General features: G+C 39.8%; 1 protein-coding gene across 5 annotated transcripts in view; it reads left to right on the plus strand.

Annotated features, from left to right (window-relative positions):
• The first annotated feature begins 17,632 nt into the window (after window positions 1–17,632).
• Window positions 17,633–21,981, plus strand: part of sh3tc2 (SH3 domain and tetratricopeptide repeats 2) — a 147,581-nt gene continuing 143,232 nt past the window's right edge. For all 5 annotated transcript variants that reach the window (XR_009645539.1, XM_060837098.1, XM_060837096.1 and 2 more), the window contains exons 1-2: window positions 17,633–17,787; window positions 18,003–18,080. Coding sequence is in view for 1 of the 5 variants with exons in the window: in XM_060837097.1 (XP_060693080.1) it covers window positions 18,005–18,080 (76 nt within the window). In the remaining 4 variants the exon portion in view is untranslated. The remainder of the gene's footprint in view (window positions 17,788–18,002; window positions 18,081–21,981) is intronic.

The raw sequence follows: 21,981 nt of genomic DNA on the forward strand, positions 1-21,981 counted from the left end.
CTTGATATCACTTGCAGTGAATTGAATTGACAGAAGACTGGTATGTGCAATGTGGGACATCAGTGAAGGAGACTCAGATGGATCATCCACTCAATACTACTGACTGAAGATTGCTGAGAATGCTTCAGCCTTATCTTTTGCACTGATATGATGGACTCTTCCATCATTGAGGATGGGATATTTGTGGACCTTCAGTGAGTTATTTGATTGTCCACCACCATTCCCAACTGGATGTGGTAGAACAGCAGAATGTAGACTCAACCCTCTGTTCCAGCTATTGCTTACTCTGTCTATCACTTGCTGTTTATGCTGTTTGGTGCGCAGGTAGTCCTGTTCGGTGGCATCACCAGGTTGACACCTCATTTTTAGGGGTATGCCTGATGCTACTTTGGGCATGCCTTCCTGCATTATCCATTGAACCTGGGTTGATCCCTGGCTTGATGGTAATGGGTCAGTGGGAGATATATCTGGCCATGAGGTTACAAACTGTGCTGGAATACAATTCTGCTATTATTGATGGCTCTCAGAGCCACATGGATGCCAAAGCTTGAGTTGTTACATCTGTTTGAAGTCTGTGTATTTAACACAGTGATAGTCATACACAACCTGACAAAAAGAATTCTCAATGTAATGGCGGGACTTCATCTACACAAGGATTGTGCAGTGGTCACTCTCACTGATACTGTCATGGACAGATGCATCTGCAGCTGGCAGTTTGGTAAGGATGCGGTGAAGTATGTTTTCCCCTCATGTTGTTTCCCTCACCAACTGCCACAGACCTGGTCTAGCAGCTATGTCCTTTAGGACCTGACCAGCTTGATCAGAAGAGCTGCTGCTGAGCCAATCTTAGCTCAGATGGACTTTGAAATCTCTAGCCAAGAGTAAATTTTGCACCCTTGATAACCTCAGCGCATCCTCCAAATGTTGTTCAACATGAGAGAAGGAGTACTGATTCATCAACCGAGGGAAGACAGTATTTAGCAATCAACAGGAGGTTTCCTGCCCATGTTTAACCTGAAGTCATGAGAGGGAATAGGATCCAGTGTCAATATTGAGAACTCCCAGGTCAACTCTCTCCTGACTGTATGTCACTGTTCTGCCACCTCTGCTGTATCTGTCCTGCCAATGGAACAGGACATATACAGGGATGGTGATGGTTGCCTCCGGGACATTGTCTGTAAGGTAAAATTCCATAGACTATGATTATGCCAGGCTGTTGCTTGACTAGCCTGGGAGACAGCTCTCCCAAGTTTTTATGCTAGCCCCCAGCTGTTGGTAAGGAGGATTTTACAGTGTTGACAGAGCTGTTTCTGCGATTATCTTTCCAGTGCCTAGGTCAACACCAGGCTGTCCATCTGGTTTCAGTGTATGGTTGAGACTTTGCTGCAATGAGACAGCTGTGTGGTTTGCTAGGCCATTTCAGAGGGCAATTGAAAGTTAAACCACAATGCTGTGGGTCCAGAGTAATCTGTAGGCCAAACCAGGTGAAGATAGCAGATTTCCTTCTCTAAAGGATGTAAGGTAGCCAGATGGGTTTTTCCAACAATCAAAAATAGTTTCATGATCATCAGTAGATTCTTAATTCCAGATTTTGTTTTAGAATTTAAATTCTACCATTAGCCTTGGTGTGATTTGAACAGTTCCCAAGTACATTCGTTGAGTTTCTGGATTTAGTGTCCAGTCATAAAACCACTTGGGAGGACATTGCCTCCCCAAAATGGGTTGGACATGTGCTATGAGGATGTGGTAAGGCTGATACATGTTCAATGCCAATATCCATAGATGGGTGTAGGGCAGTTGCTGCCCATAACGTGGCCTGAGATGTTAACGACTGCTTTCTAATATGGAGGCCTAGAGGAGGAAGTGGCAAGTTGACAGGTACCCACACTGACTGAAATGTCCGGAATTGTTGTGCCTAGCTTTGTTCCAGTGTGAGAGAATGTGAAACTGCAGGTAAATAAGGCAAAGTTAGATAATAATAACATGCTAATGCATGTAAATGAATACAAATAGGCTTCTTGCCACTCACTAATGATGTTCTTATATTGCTGATAAAAACTTGACTTGAAAATTAGATGTTGCGAATCTCATTTCTGTCGGTGTTATCCTATCTTCACAACAGGCTCACCAATACCCGTATCATTTAAGGGGGCATGAAGATTTTGCCCATCTTTGTAAAGGTGGTATACAAATGTTTTCAAAGTCTTGTTTATGGTGTGAATTTGGAAATGCTTGCAGCAACAATTATGAATATACAATTTCATCTTTGAAAAATCAAGCTACTACCCCTTTAGGCATACTGAAGAGAAATTGAGAAATAGTTGAGGTGTTTTTTTTGGTTCATGTCACAATTTGATAATATTTATATTATCTTCTTATGTCATCATCTAAACATTTGTTTTCGGGATGGACTGATTGAGGAGAAGCCATATTCAAGAACTGCCTTAAGGCTTTGTCTATCTTTTGGAACTCTGTTTCATATTAACAGTGTTCTTGGCAATCTGAGAAATGGCAGGCTCTAACTCGACTGTTACACTGTTGACAGACTATTATCTACCTGTGCTTCTCTCTATTTATCTTACACACAATCATTAACTAGATCTGCCCACGTTAACTTATTCTGCCCAATTGAGAGTAGCTGCATTTTTGCATCTTTACAAGGTTCCTACAGAGTTCTAACCATATTCCATCACACACCTACACAAGCATTCCCCATCAAGACATTTATCAACAGTTATATACATTCTCAAATGAGTTACTTAAATTGCTGCTTTTTGCAACGTTTACTTTACATTTTTTCCTTCATATACCCTATCCCTCTCTAAAGTTTTGATTTGATCCAACCATGTTAATTGGTGTCTGACACCTATGGCAAAGTGTGACAAGGTATGAAAACAGTTAAAGTTTGTAAGCATTCTATATCTTTGCTGGCTCCCTTTAGATCAGAGATTCAATCAATTTATTGTTCTAATTGCAGATGCTGAATACTTGCTGAAGGATCTGACATTGATAAAATTGCAGCAATTGTTTCCTCCTTACTGCATGTAGAGCTGGATCAGGAGATGGTGGAACATCTCTGAGAAAAGACTGATGTTGTTCTTCCCTAAGTACTTATTTCGCATGCATCAAAATTTTAGTTGACACATTCTTCAAGCTCCTGTTCAGAACATGCAGGTCAGCTTGAAATTGATTTAATTTAAGACTTAGTTTCTTCTTTAGAATTTTACACATCTTCAAACTATTTTCCAACAACGAATACACAGTTAGTGGAAGGACCGTTTTCTCTTTGGTGTTGTGGATATTGGAACCACACTTGTGACAGGATATGATTGTTTAGGATATTTTGTTCAAGTCATCACACATGATATATTATCTGATGAACCCTCTTTCTCTTCTAATTGAAGATCACCATGTACTATACTCAGTACTATACCATGTACAATACCACATACTACATCATATACTACACCACGTTCTACACCACGTGCTACACCATGTACTACACCCAGTACTACACCATGTACTACAGCACATATTACAGTCAGTCCTACACCATGTATTTGGAGACACCGGTGTTGGACTGGGGTGTACAAAGTTAAAAATCACACAACGCCAGGCTGTAGTCCAACAGTTTATTTGAAAGCACTAGCTTTTGGAGCACTGCTCCTTCATCAGGTGGTTGTGGAGAATAAGATTGTAAGCCAAAGAATTTATAGCAAAAGTTTACAGTGTAATGTAACAGAAATTTTATATTGAAAAATACTTGGATTGCTTTTTAAGTCCCTCATCTTTTAGAATGACCATGTTGGTTTCAGTTCTTTTATATGTAAATTCCAGAACTTTTTTTTAAAAGTTACATTCTCAAGTGAACTTTAACAATTGGTGTCACGTTGGCCCAGATAATGTATTGGAGGTATGAGCTTCCCTGAGAGGTTGTCTGTGCCACAGTGGTCAGACTGATTCTAATCTAAAAAATGGATTTACAGGATCTTACATGGATTCATGCAGTTTTGAGCAAAGTAAAATGTGATTCTGCAAATACAAATTCAGCCCACAAACTTCTATGTGTATGTGTACATGTGTATGTGTGTAGAGGGGTGGGGAGGGGAGGGGGGGGGAGGGGGGAGCTGTGGATCTAAGTCTCTGTGAGAGAGTGTGTGTATGTGAGTGGAAAGGGATATAAGTCTGTGAAAGGGTGTGTGTGGGAGTATACGTGTAGGCATATAAGAGAGGGTCTGTGAGTGTGTGTGTGCCTGTAGGAGTGTCTGTGTGTGTAGGAGTGTCTGTGTGTGTGTGTCTGTGTGTGTGTGTGTGTGTGTGTGTGTGTGTGTGTGTGTATGTATAGTACAATGTAGTGTGACATGAACCCAAGGTCCCAGTGAAGGCCATCCTCAAGGCTACTCCATGTACTACATAATGTATTATACCATGTACTACACCATGTGCTACAGCATGTACTACACTCAGTACTATACTCCATGTACAACACAATGTTTTACACCATGTACTACGCCATGTACTACACTATGTACTACACTCAGTAATACACCATGTACTACACTACGTAGTACACTCAATATTACACCATGTACTTACAGTATGTACTACACTCTGTACTAAACCATGTACTATACTACTACACCACGTACTACACTCAGTACTACACCATGTACTACACCATGCTTTACACCATGTATTCCACCATCTACTACACCATGTACTACACCCAGTACTACACCATGTACTACGCCACGTACTACACCACGTATTACATCATGTATTACACCATGTACTACACCACATACTGAACTCAGTTAGTTGCTTTGTATTCTTTATTGTTTAAAGCTGTTTTTGAATCATTATTGTAAAGGTTGTTGCTTTACTAATAAAACTGAAAATTGTTAAATATTCAGCTATTATAAATGCTGTTTTGAATGGCTTGGTTTTTCTTTCCTGACATTTCATCCATATAATGATGAATGAAGATAGTTTGTTTCCAGGATGGCTAAAGGATTTCCAAAAGAAATGTGAGTAGAAACATTTTGAAAATAGCTTCAATTGATTCATTCATTGCATTAAAGATGATTGCTGTGAAGTTATCTGTGCTGTTTTTTCTGAGTCTAAGATATTTTTATATCTAACTTTATATCACATGATCTGGATCAAACTCTTTTTATTTGTCTCCGATGCTGTTTTTTAAAAATGAAAATGAATAAAACTGCAGCAAACTTAAGCTTCTCACCCAAAATATCTGAATAATATAGTTTTAACTAACTTTACTGTTAAGGTTCTAAAACTTACATTGCAAAAGTGATTCATATTCCTGATTGTTTTCAACTGATGTACCTTAAACCTGTTTCTGAAGAATTGTCTTGTATATCAATCAATTTAATGATGAGAAAATATTCTAAAACTATTAAATGTCTATGAGATGTCTTAATTCTACACCCACCCTATTTTTTCTCAGGTTTTTGCAGTTTACTGATCAAATCTGCTTTGTTAGCCTGGTAATTGGCCTCCGTTCAAGGGTTTATGACTCCGATTTATCACCTTAACTGCTAGTGGGCTTTTACTCTTTTCATTGCTTTTTCCTTTTTCCTTAGAAAATTGCTTCCCCATTACATCCTGCAAAAAAAATTTCATTAACTTGCAGTTGTTTTGGTGGTTTTCCTAAAAGGGGCATCAGTTCAGCAAATTTCTTTCCTTCTCAGCAGCTGTTTAGCTCTGTGCCCCTTCTGGTTACCAGTTTGTCTTAAATCGGTATCAACCATATTTTGTAAAGCTGAAATTTTGACATCTCTTTAGATGATTTCATGTCTTTTTTTAAATCTTTACTATGACCACTACTTTCTAAGCAATGCATCCCTTTGCTGCTATCATCTTTTGCCAAGTGATCTTATACCCAGTTCTTCCAGTTTGTGTTTGTCACAGCCTCATTAAGGAAGAGGCAATGTCAGGAACTGCCTGCTGGTTTAGACTTGTTTAGAAATCTTTGTTGTATATCAATACTAACTACAATAGGTGTAATCTATGACATACCAGGCTGTAATTTTACTGATATGCTGCCAAAAGAATGCTATTTATGATATGTACATCTCTCTCTCTAGCTCTCAAACACCTCCTTAAATAATTCCACCCATATTATGCTGTTTATGTCCAGTGGGTTACAGCTTTGTCAAATCATTACTTGGTTACTCCAGGGGCCTTAAATTCTTACACAACAGACTATTCAGTTTATTGGTATAGAAATCTAGTTGTAGAAATTGGACTTCATAAGCATGCTGAGTTTCCCTAATATGGTATTTTAGTACTCCTACTTAAGAAGTTGTAACCTTTCTTTTCTATAATACATCCCATTAACTGGTGCAGATGAGGCATCATTGTACATAACAGATCTGAGCTTATTGTGCATATTTTCTAACTGGCTGAATGAAAACACAACGTAGAAGTGGACAGTAGAAGTGGTATTATATAGGAACAAGAATGACAGTTGGGACAGAACTTCCACAATAATCTTCCGATCGTCCACCAAAACAAAGGAAAAGAATTGGTTAACTCTTTGAAGACGTAGTGTGAACAACTCCTAAATGCTAGTTTCCTGTTAAATTGAATATTTTGCCAGCATTTCAGTGCTTCTACAAACCTAATGTGCTTTCAGTCTGATTATGTTTCTAATATGCGTACTCAGAAGACAATAATTGTGTGATGCCATCTGGTGGATTACATATGCATAGCAAAGATCAAAAACAAGTTCAAGAATTATCATTACTAATGCTAGAATAAAAATGCTTAATCTATTTGGGCAATATTCTTATGCTTGCTACTTTAAATGGTTGCTAACTTGTTTAGTGTAGCATTAATCGATGTAAATCTAAAAATTCTATGCAAATCTACTAAGTGTTGTTTATGTTATCTTCATTAAATCCAACGATGCCTACTGTTAAACAGGCCTTCCTTGCCACTTTTCTAAAGAATTCTTAGAGCTTTGTAATGGTATGTTTCCAGCTATGGAATCATATGCAATAAGATCCAACAGTTGATAAACAATATCAAAGCCAAAAGTCACAAAACACCAGGTTATAGTCCAACAGGTTTATTTGAAATCACACAAGCTTTCAAAACACAGCCACTTTGTCACGTGCAGTGAGAGAGCAGCGCACATAGACCCAGAGTTTACAGGTGTGAGTGGAGTGTCAGATATTATGTCTCTGCAGGTGACCAAGAGTGTTAGACAGTGAGTAAAGTGATTATAAATTCAATGTTATTATTGTGCTGTCATGACAATCAGGCAGAGCGATCGGTATACACAAAAGGTGACATCCCAGGTCAGACACTGAATTATAGGTGTGAGGCTTTGTTCAGAATCTGCCTCACAGTTTTAATATGGAATCAAGCTGATTTTATTCAGAAAGCTGGAATTTAAAAGATGCCACATTGACTGACTGACCTCAAATTGTGTACTTTTTGAACAAAATAAAAATGTATCTGTAAACAAACATCTTGAATGAAATGATTCACCCCATAGATTTATTTATGTGCGTGTGTGTATGCATGTTTCAGAGAGGCAGTGTGTGAATGTGAGAGTTTATGTATGCGTGTGTGCATACGTGTGAAACAGAGTATGTGTATGTGTGAGTATGTTTGTGTGAGAGTGTGCATGTGTGCATGTGTGTGAAGCAGTATATGTTATAAACACTTTACACATCGTGTAACACTCTTGCTCACCTGCAGAGATGTATTGTCTGACACTCTATCACACCAGTTGTGGTATGATCTTTTGATATTTCTGCCCTTGACCCTATAAACTCTACGTCTGTATGCGCTCCTCTCTCACTACAACTGATGAAGGGGCTGTATTTCAAAAGCTTGTGTGACTTGACATAAACCTGTTGGACTATATCCTGATGTTGTGTGACTTCCGGCTTTATAAAGCCCGGTCTAACATTGGCACTTCCACATCAACAACAAGAAAGCAGATTTCTGTGTCTTTCCCCTCAAGTATGGATGATGAAATTTTGTATCAATGAGAGCTTGGATAATTATCTTGATAGGCATTTGATGTATGTCGAGTGTTATACTGTCATGGTATCGTTTATACAAATGCATAAAGATCAAATGCAAATGTATAAAGATCAATTGTATAAAACTTACAAAAATTTAATGCCCGATTTTCAATGTCTTCCTGTGAGTGTATACTGATGAAATGTTAATAACAGGAATATAGGATCTGAAGTGTTTTCTGTCATCATTGCTGTAGAAAAGCTGAGTATCAAGGACATTGTTCCATTTCTAATATATCCAATGTTGCTGAGCAAGTTACGAGGGAAATTTAAAACTAAGTGGCTATATTGCCTTGTGGTATTGATCACAGCAATCAATTGGACTGAGCAAATTTCATAAGTAAAATTAAATGTGAACTAAGTTTCCTTCATTTGATAGCAGGGAACATACTATGCTATGAGAAACATCACATTGCAACCTACACATTTACTGGCAATTTTACTGGTAATTTTGTGAGTAGGAACCTAGCCATTTGCTTACTGTGAATGAGAACAGATACCTTGATCAAATCATCTCTCCTTGCATATCAGAAAAAAATCATTAAAAAGCCTATGTCCATCACTTCTGGTTCTGAACAGTGACTGGTCTACATCAGATTTCCCTCCTTATGTTCCAATAACTGGTGGACCATATGTGACAATGTGTCCTATTGACCAATCGTGGCAGACGGCAGGCTGATGGTACCGAATCATCCCTTGTTTGACAGCCTTCTTCAGGGCTCATGCCCGAACCGTCGATTCTCCTGCTCCTTGGATGCTGCCTGACCTGCTGCATTTTTCCAGCAACACATTTTCAGCATGTAAGATCCTGACCAATCACAATCTACCTATCTAGTTTCTGAATTAAGATTGACAGTTAACTGTTCTTACTTTCTCTCCTTGCCAATGATGCTTCAACCAATCTGTACCCTTTTCTTATGCTGCATTAAATAGTTTCCCTTTTCTCAATTCTGCTTCTTGCCACTTAGTTCTGATGAGTGCAAGATGAAAATCTTCAAATTCTTCTCTCCTTTTAACAATGATCTTCTGAGATCTTATATAGTTTTGAGAGCCTATAATGAACAAGGAGGAAATGTTTCTCTACCATCTCTTGAGAGATTCGCACTGGATTTGAAACCCTAATTGGTAGCCATTGTCTATTTTTTATTAGAAGTGCACAAAGATGTTGACCTTTATAAACAAAAGATGTGTGGTTTATTTATTCATCATGGAGAAAGTAGTTTTTTCAGCCTAAGTAATAGTTCAAAACTCCAGCATAGGGTTCATAAATGGGATGCCCTTAAGATAATGCCATCTTTGAGACTGATGACCAGTTACATAGATTTTGTCCCTTTTCCATACTCTGAAGTTGAAGTTGTTTCAATATTGAACAGGATAATATTCAACTGCAACACTGCAGGTAACATGGACTGAAGCTGTACTTTGTCATAGTGTCATATTTAAATTTATTCAATAATAGCATTTAGCTAAGGGTTTGCTGTACTGAGTGTCCAAGAGACTTCTTTCTTATATTTTATGTTAGCTCCAGTGTAAAAGAAATATAAAGTGAACAAAATAATGCACTGCATTGATTTGAATAAAACTTACTAAGGGCCTTAACAAAGAATAGATTTCACATAGTGTTACTTACAGAGTGGACATCACTGCAGGAGTTCCACAGGGTAGTGTCCTCAGCCCAAACATCTTCAGCTGCTTCATCAATGATCTTCCCTCCATCATAAGATTAGAAGTGGGGATGTTTGCCAATAATTGTACAATGTCCAGCATCATTCACAGTTCCTCAGATACTAAAGCAGTTCTTGTTCTACTGCAACAAGATCTGGACAATATCCAGGCTTAGGCTGACAAGTGGCAAGTAACATTCATGCCATACAACTGCCAGACTATGACCATCACGAATAAGAGATCCTTGGCACTCAACAATGTTAACATCACTGAATCCCCCATTATCAACATCCTGAGGCTTATAATTGATCAAAATCTCAACTGGATTCACCACATCAACACAATGGCTACAAGAGCAGGTCAGAGGCTTGGAATACTGTGGCATGTAACTCTCCTACTGATTTCCCAGAGCCTGCACACTATCGGCAAGGCACAAATCAGGGGTGTGATGGAATGCTCCCCACTTGCCCAGATGAGTGCAGCCCCAACAATGCTCAAGAAGCTTGACACCATCCAGGACAAAGCAGCTTGCTTGATTGACATTACATCCACAAACATCCACTCCCTTCACCACTGATGCTCAATTCCAGCAGTTTGTACTATCTTCAAGATACACTGCAGAAATTCACCAAAGATCCTTTGATGGTATCTTCCAAACCCACAACCACCTCCATTTAGAAGGACAAGGGCAGCAGCTTGATGGGAACACCACCACCTTCAAGTTCCCCTCCAAGACACTCACCATTCTGACTGAGAAATATGTCACCGTTCCTTCACTACCATTGGGTCAGAATCCTGGAATTCCCTCCCTAATGGCATTGTGGGTCAACTTACTGCACATGGACTGCAGTGATTCAAGAAGGCAGCTCACCACCACCTTCCCAGGGATGGTCAATAAATGCTGGCCCAGCCAGCTGTGCCCACATCCCACAAAATGAATAAATAAAAGCAGAGATTGAAAAGACTCCAGGTGGTTGTGATAGGGAGGGCACTGAGTAAAAGGGCTTGAGCAGTTGTGTGGGATCTCCATCAGTAGGTGGCATGGTGAGGGAGGACAGCTGGAGCAGTTGAATAAACCCTTGCTAGAAAAAAAGGGTGTTTTTGGTAGAAGAAGGGCTGATATGAAGAGGGGGAAGATAAACAACGAAATCCTGAACACACTGTAATCCATAGACTTAATTCTATATACATACTGTGGATACTTCCTTGTTAAGCTCTAATTTCCCATCATGTTTGTAATAGTCTGATGCCAGTGTAATAGCAAATCCCTGTTTTGTGACCTTTTGGCCATTTGTGTTCAGATCTAATGTAACAAAGTCATTGGAGTTTGAGGAAGCATTATTTTAAAATATGGAGACAGGCAGCTGAATCAAATAAGCCTTCTTACCTCTGTATTTGCAACACAGTAAAATTACAACTTTCAAAGAACCTCAAAACTAACCTCAATGGTTGCTCACCAGACATTTTGCATAACCAATCTCAGACACTGAATACTCAATTCTAGACTCTGGGTTTGCAGCTTAAACAAAAGACTTAACTATTTATGAACAAAAGAGTAATTTGAGCACAGCAAAATTAAACAACAAAGTAATTGAAATGTCTCTGATTTAAGATCACGTTTTCAGCCCCAATCACCTAAAAGTCGGACAAACAAACAGTTAAGGGATAAATAAAGCAAAATAACAAAATTGACCAAATGATTTAAGTGGTTTTCATGTATTATTCCACTAGCATCTATGACTTCTTTGGTTTTTTTGAATATGTCGATTAGGGTCATCCTTTCAGATCACTTTGTGGATGTTTCAGCAATACTTATAACATAGTCTCTATTCACGGAGGGTCCAATGGCTGATAATAGGTACTTAGGCAGGGAGCTTTCAAATCATCATGCTGCAGCATCAATAGTTAAACCCCCTTCTCTCTGACACACAGTCCAAATACAAACCATTCAAATGCTCCAGCCTCTCCCTCTGTTTGCACGTCATTTTCTCTTCCAGACCTGCTGGCACCAATTCCCAGATTATGGAGTTTTCAGGAGCCATGGCAACCAGCTCATAGGTCACAAGGGGCAGTTATCAGGGAAATCCCTCCCTTAGAATGTATTGGAATATGTGTACAGATCCAGCAACTGGAGGCATTATTCTGTCAGGCACAAGCATATGACATGTATAAAAATGTGTTGAAATTCAGGTCCCTTTTTTCCACTTGCCTATCAGCCTCTGATGGGATCAAAATTAAGAAGAGCCCACAGAGGATTAGCATTTTCATATTATGGTATTTTCAGCAATATTCTTAATTACAGTCTCCACCACTCAACCACGTTACGTATGTGACCTTAATCGATTCCGGTTGCCGATGTGGGGTTGAGGATCCTGCTCCTGCTGCCTGTTAGTGATCACAGGTGAGGGCCCTTTAAAACCTGCTGGATGGAGGAAAGAGAGAGAGAGGTAGGGCGCATACCAGACTAGCAGGCTGGACTGTTATATTATTAACCTGAATATACCCTCAGCTGGGTAGGTTGTCTCCACTTACCCAATTCATTTTCATTAATAAGTGCGCTCCTATTACCTGTTAATATTACCTCATGAGGTCCATCCCATCGGACAAGGCCCCCTTGCTTAGAAGTATTTTCACTAAGACCGTTCATCCTGGGGCTGGCATTTCTACCTGCCCTGGGCATCCCTCAGGCTCCCAATCCTTGACAAGCTGCTGGTCTCGTGCCTGTCCATGAAGTATGTGTAAATGCTTACAGAGGGATTTCATGTAATGTCAGACTTGTGCCTTGCTGTTAGTCACTTCTGCTCCCCTTGTGATTAGGTCCTGAGGGGAGTGTCATTGCTCATCCCAACATGAGTTCAAAGGGTATTAATCCACTGGTTTCCGAGGGCATTGCCCTCTGTGCCATTTAACCTCTTCTCCTATCATTACCTTCGTCAGAGCATTTTTCAACATTCTATTCAGCCTGTCTACCATACATAAGCTCTGCAGGTGGTAAAGGATATGATACTTTCGTATTATATGCAAGAATTTACATGCTTCCTTCAGGCACTTGCCTGTGAAATGGGTCCCTTAGTTTAGGTCTAATTGTAAGGCAACCCTCCACCTAAGTGTTATTTCAGTTGCTATTTCACTGAGGTTGTAGTACAGTTCTTTATGGGGAAAACTTCTACCAATCTGGTAAACTGGTCAATCATGACCACACAGAATTTCTTATTCTGACTTTGTGGGAGTGGTCCTACAAAGTCCATTTGAATGTGTTCCCATGGTCCCTATGGACAGGGTTGATGGCTTATTTAAATTTTAATTCCCTGTCCTGGTTCTGCCTGTGCTCTTGCAGTGCACATCTGGCAAAATTTCACATTGTATCTTCCCATTCCTTTCTACCATCAACAGTTAGATATTAGCTGTATCAGTGTATCCCCCCCTACATGTGCTAATCCATGGTAAACATTGCTGAGCATCTGTTGGCAGGCTATAGGAGCGACCACTTCACCCTCTTTTCTCCAAATATCATCTGCTCCTCATGTTGCCCTGTCTTTAATCCATCTTGCTTTTAAATTCAAAATGTCCCATTCATCATCTTTGGCTTCTTGCTGTCTCACAGCTACTATCATTATCACTTCCTGTTCTAACATTGCTTTTGCTGCAGTGTCTGTGTAGTCATTCCCTCTCTGCTCTGGTGTCTGAATCTTTCTGTGTGCTTTTACTTTAATTACTGCTGCCTCCTTTGGTTCAGTAGCTGCAACCACCAGGTCCTTGATTAGAGTCTCATGCTGAACTATACTCCCACTCGAGGTAACATGACTTTGTCTTGCCCATGCCATCATGTAGTCATGGACTATGCCAAAGATATATCTACTGTCTGTGTAGATATTAACCCTTTGTCCTCTCCCTAACTGCAGGGTGGCAGTAAGTCCTTTTAGCTCAGCTGTCTGGGCAGGCTGAGTGACATGCTTCTATCGTTTCTCCTGTTAAAAGCTCCCCTTTCAAATTAACTATGACCCATCCTGTCTGGGCCTCACCATCATAATGCTTCTGCGCTCCATCTGCAAACATGCATTTCATACTGGCCCTTCTAATGGCTCTGACTTTCTCTTCTTCCTGCTCCATGAGTGGGATACAATCATGTGTCTCTCCTTCCTGATTCACATAGTTTGCTGGGTTCTCTCTTTTACCTTTTACCATTTCCACATGCCTGTTTTTTGACAACAGTGCAGCTTCTATTTGGCTCGCCTACTGTCTGTAACACCTCTCAGTTTTCCAGCTTCCAACAACTGGATTACACTATATGGGGAGTGTAATATCATTTTCCCCAGTTGTATCAAGGGGGAGGATGTCGTTAGTGCCCAAGTAGCACATTGGATGGCTCGAACACACAAGTGTTGTCCCATCACGACCAGATCCATTTTACCTGACTAGTATCCCACAGGCTGGAGTTTGTATCTGTAACACTTCTGCAGAGTGCCATTACTCTCATTGCGAAAGAAGTGAAAGGGCTTTTGTCAGGTCAGGGAATCCTAGTGCTGATGTGGAGGCCAGTGTCTATTTGATCTTGACAAAGGCCATCCCCTGCTTTTGTCCCCATTCAATCTCCTCAGGGCTAGCCATCCCCCCTTTAGTGAGGCTTTGCAGGGGTCCAGTGAGATCATTGTAATTTTTCTTCGGATTCATGATGTCATTTCCTGTGGTGATGTCATTTTTTTCTTCTTTTTCTCAGGGGGTGGTAAATGGTAAATGGTGGTAATCATTACCAACCCAATGAACAGAGTCCACCAATTTCTCAGCAACAAACCCAAATAAGCAGACAAAACATGTTTAGAAAACCTAGCCATTCCCCCCTACATCAAAGACATCTTGGATATGACTGCCAGACTACACAGACCCCATGGCATCATGGTAGCTCACAAACCCACCAACACACTAAAACAGCAGCTAATGAACTTGAAAGACCCTTTATGAGCAACAAGCAAAACTAATGTCATTTACAAAAACCGTACAAGAACTGTGACAAATACTACATTGGACAAGCAGGCATAAAACTACTCACCAGGATACATGAACATCAACTAGCCACAAAGGGACATGATCCTCTCTCACTAGTATCCTTACATACAGATAAGGAAGGACACCACTTCAACTGGGACAACACATGCATCCTAGGACAAGCCAAACAGAGACACGCACCAGAATTCCTAGAAGCATGACATTCCAACCAAAACTCCATCAACAAACACATTGACTTGGACCCCATTTACCACCCACTGAGAAAAAGAACAGGAAATGACATCACCACAGGAAATGACATCACCAACCCAAAGAACCCAAACATATAAATAGAAAGCAGGAAACATTAGCAATACTTTGGCCGGAGGCTCACTGAAGATATTATCTAATACAGTGACTAAACATCTGAAAATGAATCTTCTAGCTCAGCAATCAAACCTACATCCAAAATCTCAACCTGAGCTACAAGTCTTCTCAAAATTGTTCTCTTCCTCTTTGGTGAACTTTATGCCAGTAAGGATGTTGTTTATGTATTTGTGGGTTTCTTCTAATTTGTTGCATTTCGTGATGACAAAAGTGTCATCGACATAGCGGACCCAAAGCTTGGACTAGATCATGGAAAGGGCTGCTCATTCAAACCTCTGCATACCTGCTTCTGCTAAAAGTCCTGATGTTGGTAATCTCATAGGCATTCCATTGATTTGTTTGTAGATCTTGTTGTTGAAGGTAAAGTGAGTTGTGAGGCACCGGTCTAGTAGTTTGAGGATGCTGTCCTTCTGATAGAATTGGTGCTGTCAAGTGTTCATGTTCTTGGTTCATCTATCAATGAGGCCAGTGTTTCTTTGGTTAGGGTGGTGTTTATTGAAGTGAATAGGGCCGTCACATTGAAGGAAACCATGACCTTGTGATCCTCTATCTTGGTGTTTTTGAAGGTGTTCAGGAATTCCTTGGTCAAGTGGAGGGAGTGGGTTGAGTCTTCTACTAGGTGTTTCAGTTTGCGTTGCAGTCCCTTTGCTAGTCTGTGTGTCAGTGTGCTGGGATTAGCTTTACTATCTCTATGGTACAATTTATTTCATAATGTGACCTTTTAGATTACTGTTCTGGTTGATAATTTCTCAAATAATCAAAGTGTCTTTCATTTTCCACTAAAGATTTTACATTTCTACCTCCAGAGAAGCCAAATCCAAACTATTCATGAGCAAAGTCCCTGCATTAATATTGTGGCCACTTCATTAATTAAATCTGTATTCCTCATTGATTTAATTCTACCATACTGACTTGGCATACCAGTTCCAACTCAACATTCCCATTAATCGAGCATTTGTCCCAACAGTATTTATTTATTCATGTGAGATGTATATGTTACTGGCTAGACCACCATTTATTGCCCATGTCTAATTACTTGAATTGAGTGACTTGCCAGGCCATTTCAGAAGATAGTAAAAATTGCTGTGGATCTAAAATCACATGTAGGTCAGACCAGGTAAGGATGGCAGATTTCGCATCCATGGGCACTATGTTGGAATCTGGAGGTCCAAGTCTAATTTAGCAACCTCACTGATTTCAATCTCTACTTGCTTCATACCCTTGGTGTGGGTCTCTGTTCTGTATCATTTCAGATTTGAACTGCAGTTACAGTGTTTCTATTTTCCATTTTCACCGGCTTTGGCTATCCTAGCATCCTCTTCCATTGGAATCACCTCTATCCTTTGGCAAACCTCATTTATAGTGTGTATATATTCCATTGAGGGCTGGTGTCAAAAAATAGTGCTCCTTTGCCCACTTCCAGCACCAAGACACAAAGTTGTTTCAACTGATGCTATAACAATACCGTGATTTCTTAAGCAGCCAGCCATGATCCCAGTGGAATTGGGTCCAATTCCAGATTACAGCAGATGAAAACTTTGTCCTGGGGCTTGATTTTTCTTCTCTGTCCCTGGTCAATATCATAAAGCATAATCATGTCTTCTACATCATCTACAAAGAAAAACATGCAAAAAAACTTTTTTTGTTTGCAAACCTGGTCACAGGCACAGGATGTTTAGATATATGTGTAAATTCTGATGGTTTCCTCACCTGATTTTTCCATTACTTTTCTTCTTACCTGGATAAGATGGTGGCCCAGGTTATTTTTGGCATGATAGTTCTCTTTGTGGCGGTTATGATTTTCCCCATATCCTCCTCTTCTTATTTCACCAAATTCTTTACCCTCTGTTGGCATTCAGCTGCATTTGCATTTGCCTCATCACCATCAACATTCTCACACTGTTTACCCACAAACAACTGGATTACATGCACCATAGGGCTAGCCTTGTCAATGATACTATAGGGTCCTCCATCTGGTTTGAACATGTGCTCCCTTGGGTAGTTTTGTGCCATTAGCTGATCACCTTTTACCCATTCTTGCGGCCACCTGCCCTGCGTCCAGACCCCTCACAACAGGCACACATGCAGACGCAGTATACTTCATTAGGTATAAACTAAATATTACCCCCTGCCCTTCTAAATCATCATCCACCCATCCATTCTTCCTGAGTGGGCACTGATACTTGGGCTGGGCTTGTCCCCATAAGCATCAGTTCCCTGGGGGCTACCTCAAATCCTCAGGCTGCATGGAGTTTCTCTTGAAAGATTTTGAGGCCTTTAACTCACATTGTCAGATCTCCGTCTCCTTCTGATTATAAGGGACACATTCAGTGTTTTCCTTCCCCCCTCGGAGGCTTTTTTACATTCTTGCCTAAATTTTCCCTTTCCTCCTCAACTGTGACATTCCACAGTTCCTTGCACTTTCGGTGTTCCTGCCTGTTGCCACTTGTTAAGGGCTGCATTTTTTGTCTCACAAACCCTCCCTCGAGCTTGCTACTAGTCCCTCCTATGAAATCCTCTGCCTGCCTTCTCTCATATCAGAGTGTGATCTTTCTCAAAGTTCTCACTGCTATGTTATTTACTGTTTCTGTGTTAAAGTCCTCAAAGACAGATTGTAAATGCAGGAATGAATGGATCATCAGCATTGCAGCCAGCGGTTGAAAGCTATTTCTTGGAGCTTGGCTCAGATCAGGTCTGGACTTCCTTCGGAATATTTCAAAAGTTACAGTACTTTCTGTAAAGTTATTTGCTATTATGTTTAACATGTTAAAAAGACATCAAAAGTGACTGTCTTCCTTAGTTTGAAAAAGACTGATATATTCCAAACCTTTAATGAAGCTGCTCTGTTCTGGGACATTGCACTCACCTTCATGGTCATAATGCTGTTGTCTGTTGTATGCCAAACAGGGATGAAGCTAAAGGGCATATGGTATCCATTAAGCTCCATCTGCCTGTTCCCACTTACTTGTGGCAGGATGCTTCAAGGTAAGCTCTTTTACTGATGGATAACAAAAACATTGACGGAACTCAGTTTAGCAGCACTTTGCTCTGCCATGTTCCTTCAAGTACAATTACTGCATTAACCTAGTATTTCTTGCTGGAGATTTGGTTGTGCTTCTCTTTCGTTTTCCCATCGCCATAATCTCATTGGCAATATTTATGCATGCAGAAATATTTTCTAGAATTGTAAATGAAATTCTGCCCATAAGTTGCTTGATCAGATGTTGACTGACAAACGGAAAGGTACTTTCTGGAAATACTATCTTCCAAACATTGTACTGAAAGTTGTGATTTCTTGAGATTTCTTTTTCAAGTGAATGGACCAATATCTTTGTTTGGCATTTAGAATTTAGCTCCTGCAAATTTGGAATTCAATTTGTCTAACATTCAAATTTTGTATGAGCATCCCTTTAGAGAAAAGGTTAGTCATCTTGGTCTAAACGTACTCTGATTGTGCCATTCTTCTTTCACACACAGTGCTAGAACTGCAGCAGTCTGTGTGCTGCGTACATGCTGGATAATGCCATTACATTCCATATTTTTCGGTTCACTTGTAAGCTTCTCTTGTATGTAAACTCTGTACTTTCTGGGACTGTTGGTTAATCGAATTGCAGCTTCTTGGAGGTGCAGTACAGCATAATCTTTAAAATTTCCTATGGCACTGAACCTGTCTGGTAACAATTATCAGTCCTGAACTGAGTCTGTCTGAATACTCTTAGTCTCTTCTGCTGCAATTAGTATCTTGATGATCTTATAGGTGGTCATAGTATTATGATCCATGTACGCTGGTTATCCTGCTATTGCTGCTCCACTTATACGTACCAAGTTTTTAATCAAGCAGCGATTTATCTGCACTTCATTCAATCTAGTCTACTGTATTCACTGCTTGCAATGTGGTCTCCTCTACACCAGGGAGATTAAGCAAAACTTGGGCAACCACTTTCAAGAACATCTATGTTCTATCTGCAAAAATGACTGAATTTCCTGATGCCTGCCACTTCAATGGACCACTGTGTTCCCTGGCTGATATCCCTGTCTCGGGCTTGCTGAAGTGCTCAAGTGAAGCTCAGTGCAAGCTGGAAGAACAGCATCTTATTCATTTGGGAACCCTGCAGACTTTCAGATTCCATATCAAATTAAATAATTTTAGGGCCTGAGCACCTTCTCCCATGTCCTTTCCACAACACACACACACCAGGTCTTGCCATCACATGGGCTACTACTGCAGCTTTGTTAGCTATTAACGGTCCCAATTAGCAACTATTAATTCCCTAGACTGACCTTTACTTGTTCCTTTGTCTGTCCTACCATAGTTCTCTCCGTCTGAGTTCCATCTCCACATATTATGCACTCCTCCCCCCCCACCCCATCTTCAGGATACATACCAATCTTTTATAAAAACAGAAATAGTTGGAAAATCTCAGCAGGTCTGGTAACATCTGTGGACAGGAACCAGAATAATCTTTTCCTTGTTACTTTCAGTTCTGAAGAAAGATCACTGGACCTGAAACATTAACCCTGCTTTCTCTCCACAGATGCTGCCAGGTCCGCAAATTCTGTTTTGGTTTCTAATTTTGGGGTTTTTTTGCCCAGTAAAGTACTTGTGATTTCCATGCAGAATTGCAATAGCTATATTTTATCATCAATGAGCCAATGCAAGGAGGTATCCCGTTATGGACAGTTAAGTTTGTAGCTGTCGTCTGTATAATTTGTATCCAAATAATCCAAGTAGTTATCCTTCCAGATTCTGACTGTTAACCTGTTCACCTTCTAGTTAAAGTTTCTTCTGCTTTTAAACTTCTAATCTCACGTACATTATTGTTTAATCATACATTTAGCACACTTGCTGTTGTTACTGTCAGGATGCTGCATATGCATTGTGTTTGGATATATCCTGTGCAGCCTCTGGTTGGAACTTTAGAACTGGATTTGTTGCTTCGGTGAGTTCAGTGTTCTTTTGCACTGTATGACTTAGAAAGCAGTACAGTTTGTGACGGGTGTAACAGATGGTCTTTCTCATACAGCTTGCTTGCTTTCTGCAACTTGGCTACATCAGTGCTGGTAACTGCATCTAATGCTAGCATATGTTATTGTTTGGCTACAATGGCTTTGTATTTTCTGCCATCTTTACGCAATGTGTTCCTTTTTTCCAAGAGGTATTTCTGGTAAGTTTTGATTGGCATTAAAGGTATAACCATCTTCATTGTTGCTGAGACAGATTCTGAAAAGTCATAATCAACACCCTTTTAAAAGCATTTACTGACAAACTGATCAATTGATTCTTGTGGCTGTTGTCTCTTACACATCGTCTCTTGACAGTGAATTCTAAAGTTTACTGTTACAAGTATATGATCCTAGCTGTTCCCATAAGTTAGCTAGTTCTCTCTGGTCCTGTTGAGACAGGTCTAAAATGTTGACTCTTTGTGCAACCCTTTATTTTCCATGGCTTTCTCTATATTCAATATTTGCTTATCTAGTTCTCCAATGCTAAATGTAAAAAGTATACCTTCACCCTTTGTTTAAAGAGCCTGTATTCAGACAGGCTGAATCTGATCATCATTTTTCTGATTTCCCTGTTTTGTAAAGCTATTGAGGTTATAGGGAACATAAAGCAGTTTTGCTACTATAAGATTACTCTATGCAGAGATTCCACAACGCCATTGTCACGTTTATTTTATTATTTTCTAATGGAAGCTGTTTTACAAACACAGCTCAAACTACTTTTTGTCTCACATGCCATTTTTACTTTTTGCCACGCATTCAAAGTTGCCTTGATGGTTTTGCAACTTCTACAAGCAAATGTGAGCTAACTCCCTACTTGTACAAGTTCACAAATCAAGTACTCACTATTCCTCTCATGATTTTGTTTTTTTGGAGAGGGGAAATGTCCCATTTAAATTAACTTCTCCAAAGCTTCACGCCTTTTATGAGGGCTTCTTTGTTTTACAATCTTTCATCACTGCTTTTTTTTCATCAAAAGAAACATTTGCAGTGCTGATCACCATGTTGTCTTTCTAGTGTTATTGGTTATTATCACCAATTAATTTGTGTGGATTCAGTTTACTTACCAAATCTCATTCAGCTTCATTTAACAGCTCAGGCTACCACTTGCATTTACAGCAAACTGTTAATATATCCTCCTCTAGCTGGCTTTTGCTGTTTATCATCTGGTTTCATCCTAGTCCTTGGCTCATTAGCATAGCCAGGTCATAATGCAACACAGCTTTTAAATCAATTAAACACAAATACTCTCTATGCCTCAGCAACAAAAAAAATGCAGTGCTCTATTTCTTCTTAATTAAAGTTTCAGCCTTTGCTTTTCTGTGATGTTTCCTAAGAAGATGTTTTGAAGGACTGTTATTCATTACCAGTTAGCACTGTATTATAATCTTCCACTACATTTTCCAGGTTTCACTGGGACTACCTTCAAATGACAATCTGCAATCTTGGCACTCTATTTTGCTGTCTCCGTGGGGTATATGACCCATTTTGAGAGAAAGAAAGGGGAAGGAGAAAGTACTGCCCTCAGTAAAATATGTCCCTAGTGACAGAAAGTAAAAATGTTACAGAAAACAGTTATATAAATTATTCCAACAATGATATGAGCAACAATCTGAGATTTAGTATTATCTGTTATGTCTTTAATGAGCTCTGCCACTGAAAATGGGGAGAGGTAATGTTTTCATTCCTATTTGTCTGTTGGTCCATTTTTCTGTAAATAATTTGTCTCAAAAAATCAGTGGGTGGATTTTAGAACACAGAGTATGACTCAGGGAATGCTGATTAGTGGTTATCAAAAATGCAGAACTGGATCCTAGGAGATTGGGAGATAGGGAGAGTTTTCTTTTTTAACTCTGCAAGGGTAAGTGAGATACAGTAATGATTT

The sequence above is a fragment of the Hemiscyllium ocellatum genome, chromosome 16, assembly GCF_020745735.1.
Source record: "Hemiscyllium ocellatum isolate sHemOce1 chromosome 16, sHemOce1.pat.X.cur, whole genome shotgun sequence".
In the NCBI taxonomy this organism is placed as follows: domain Eukaryota; kingdom Metazoa; phylum Chordata; class Chondrichthyes; order Orectolobiformes; family Hemiscylliidae; genus Hemiscyllium; species Hemiscyllium ocellatum.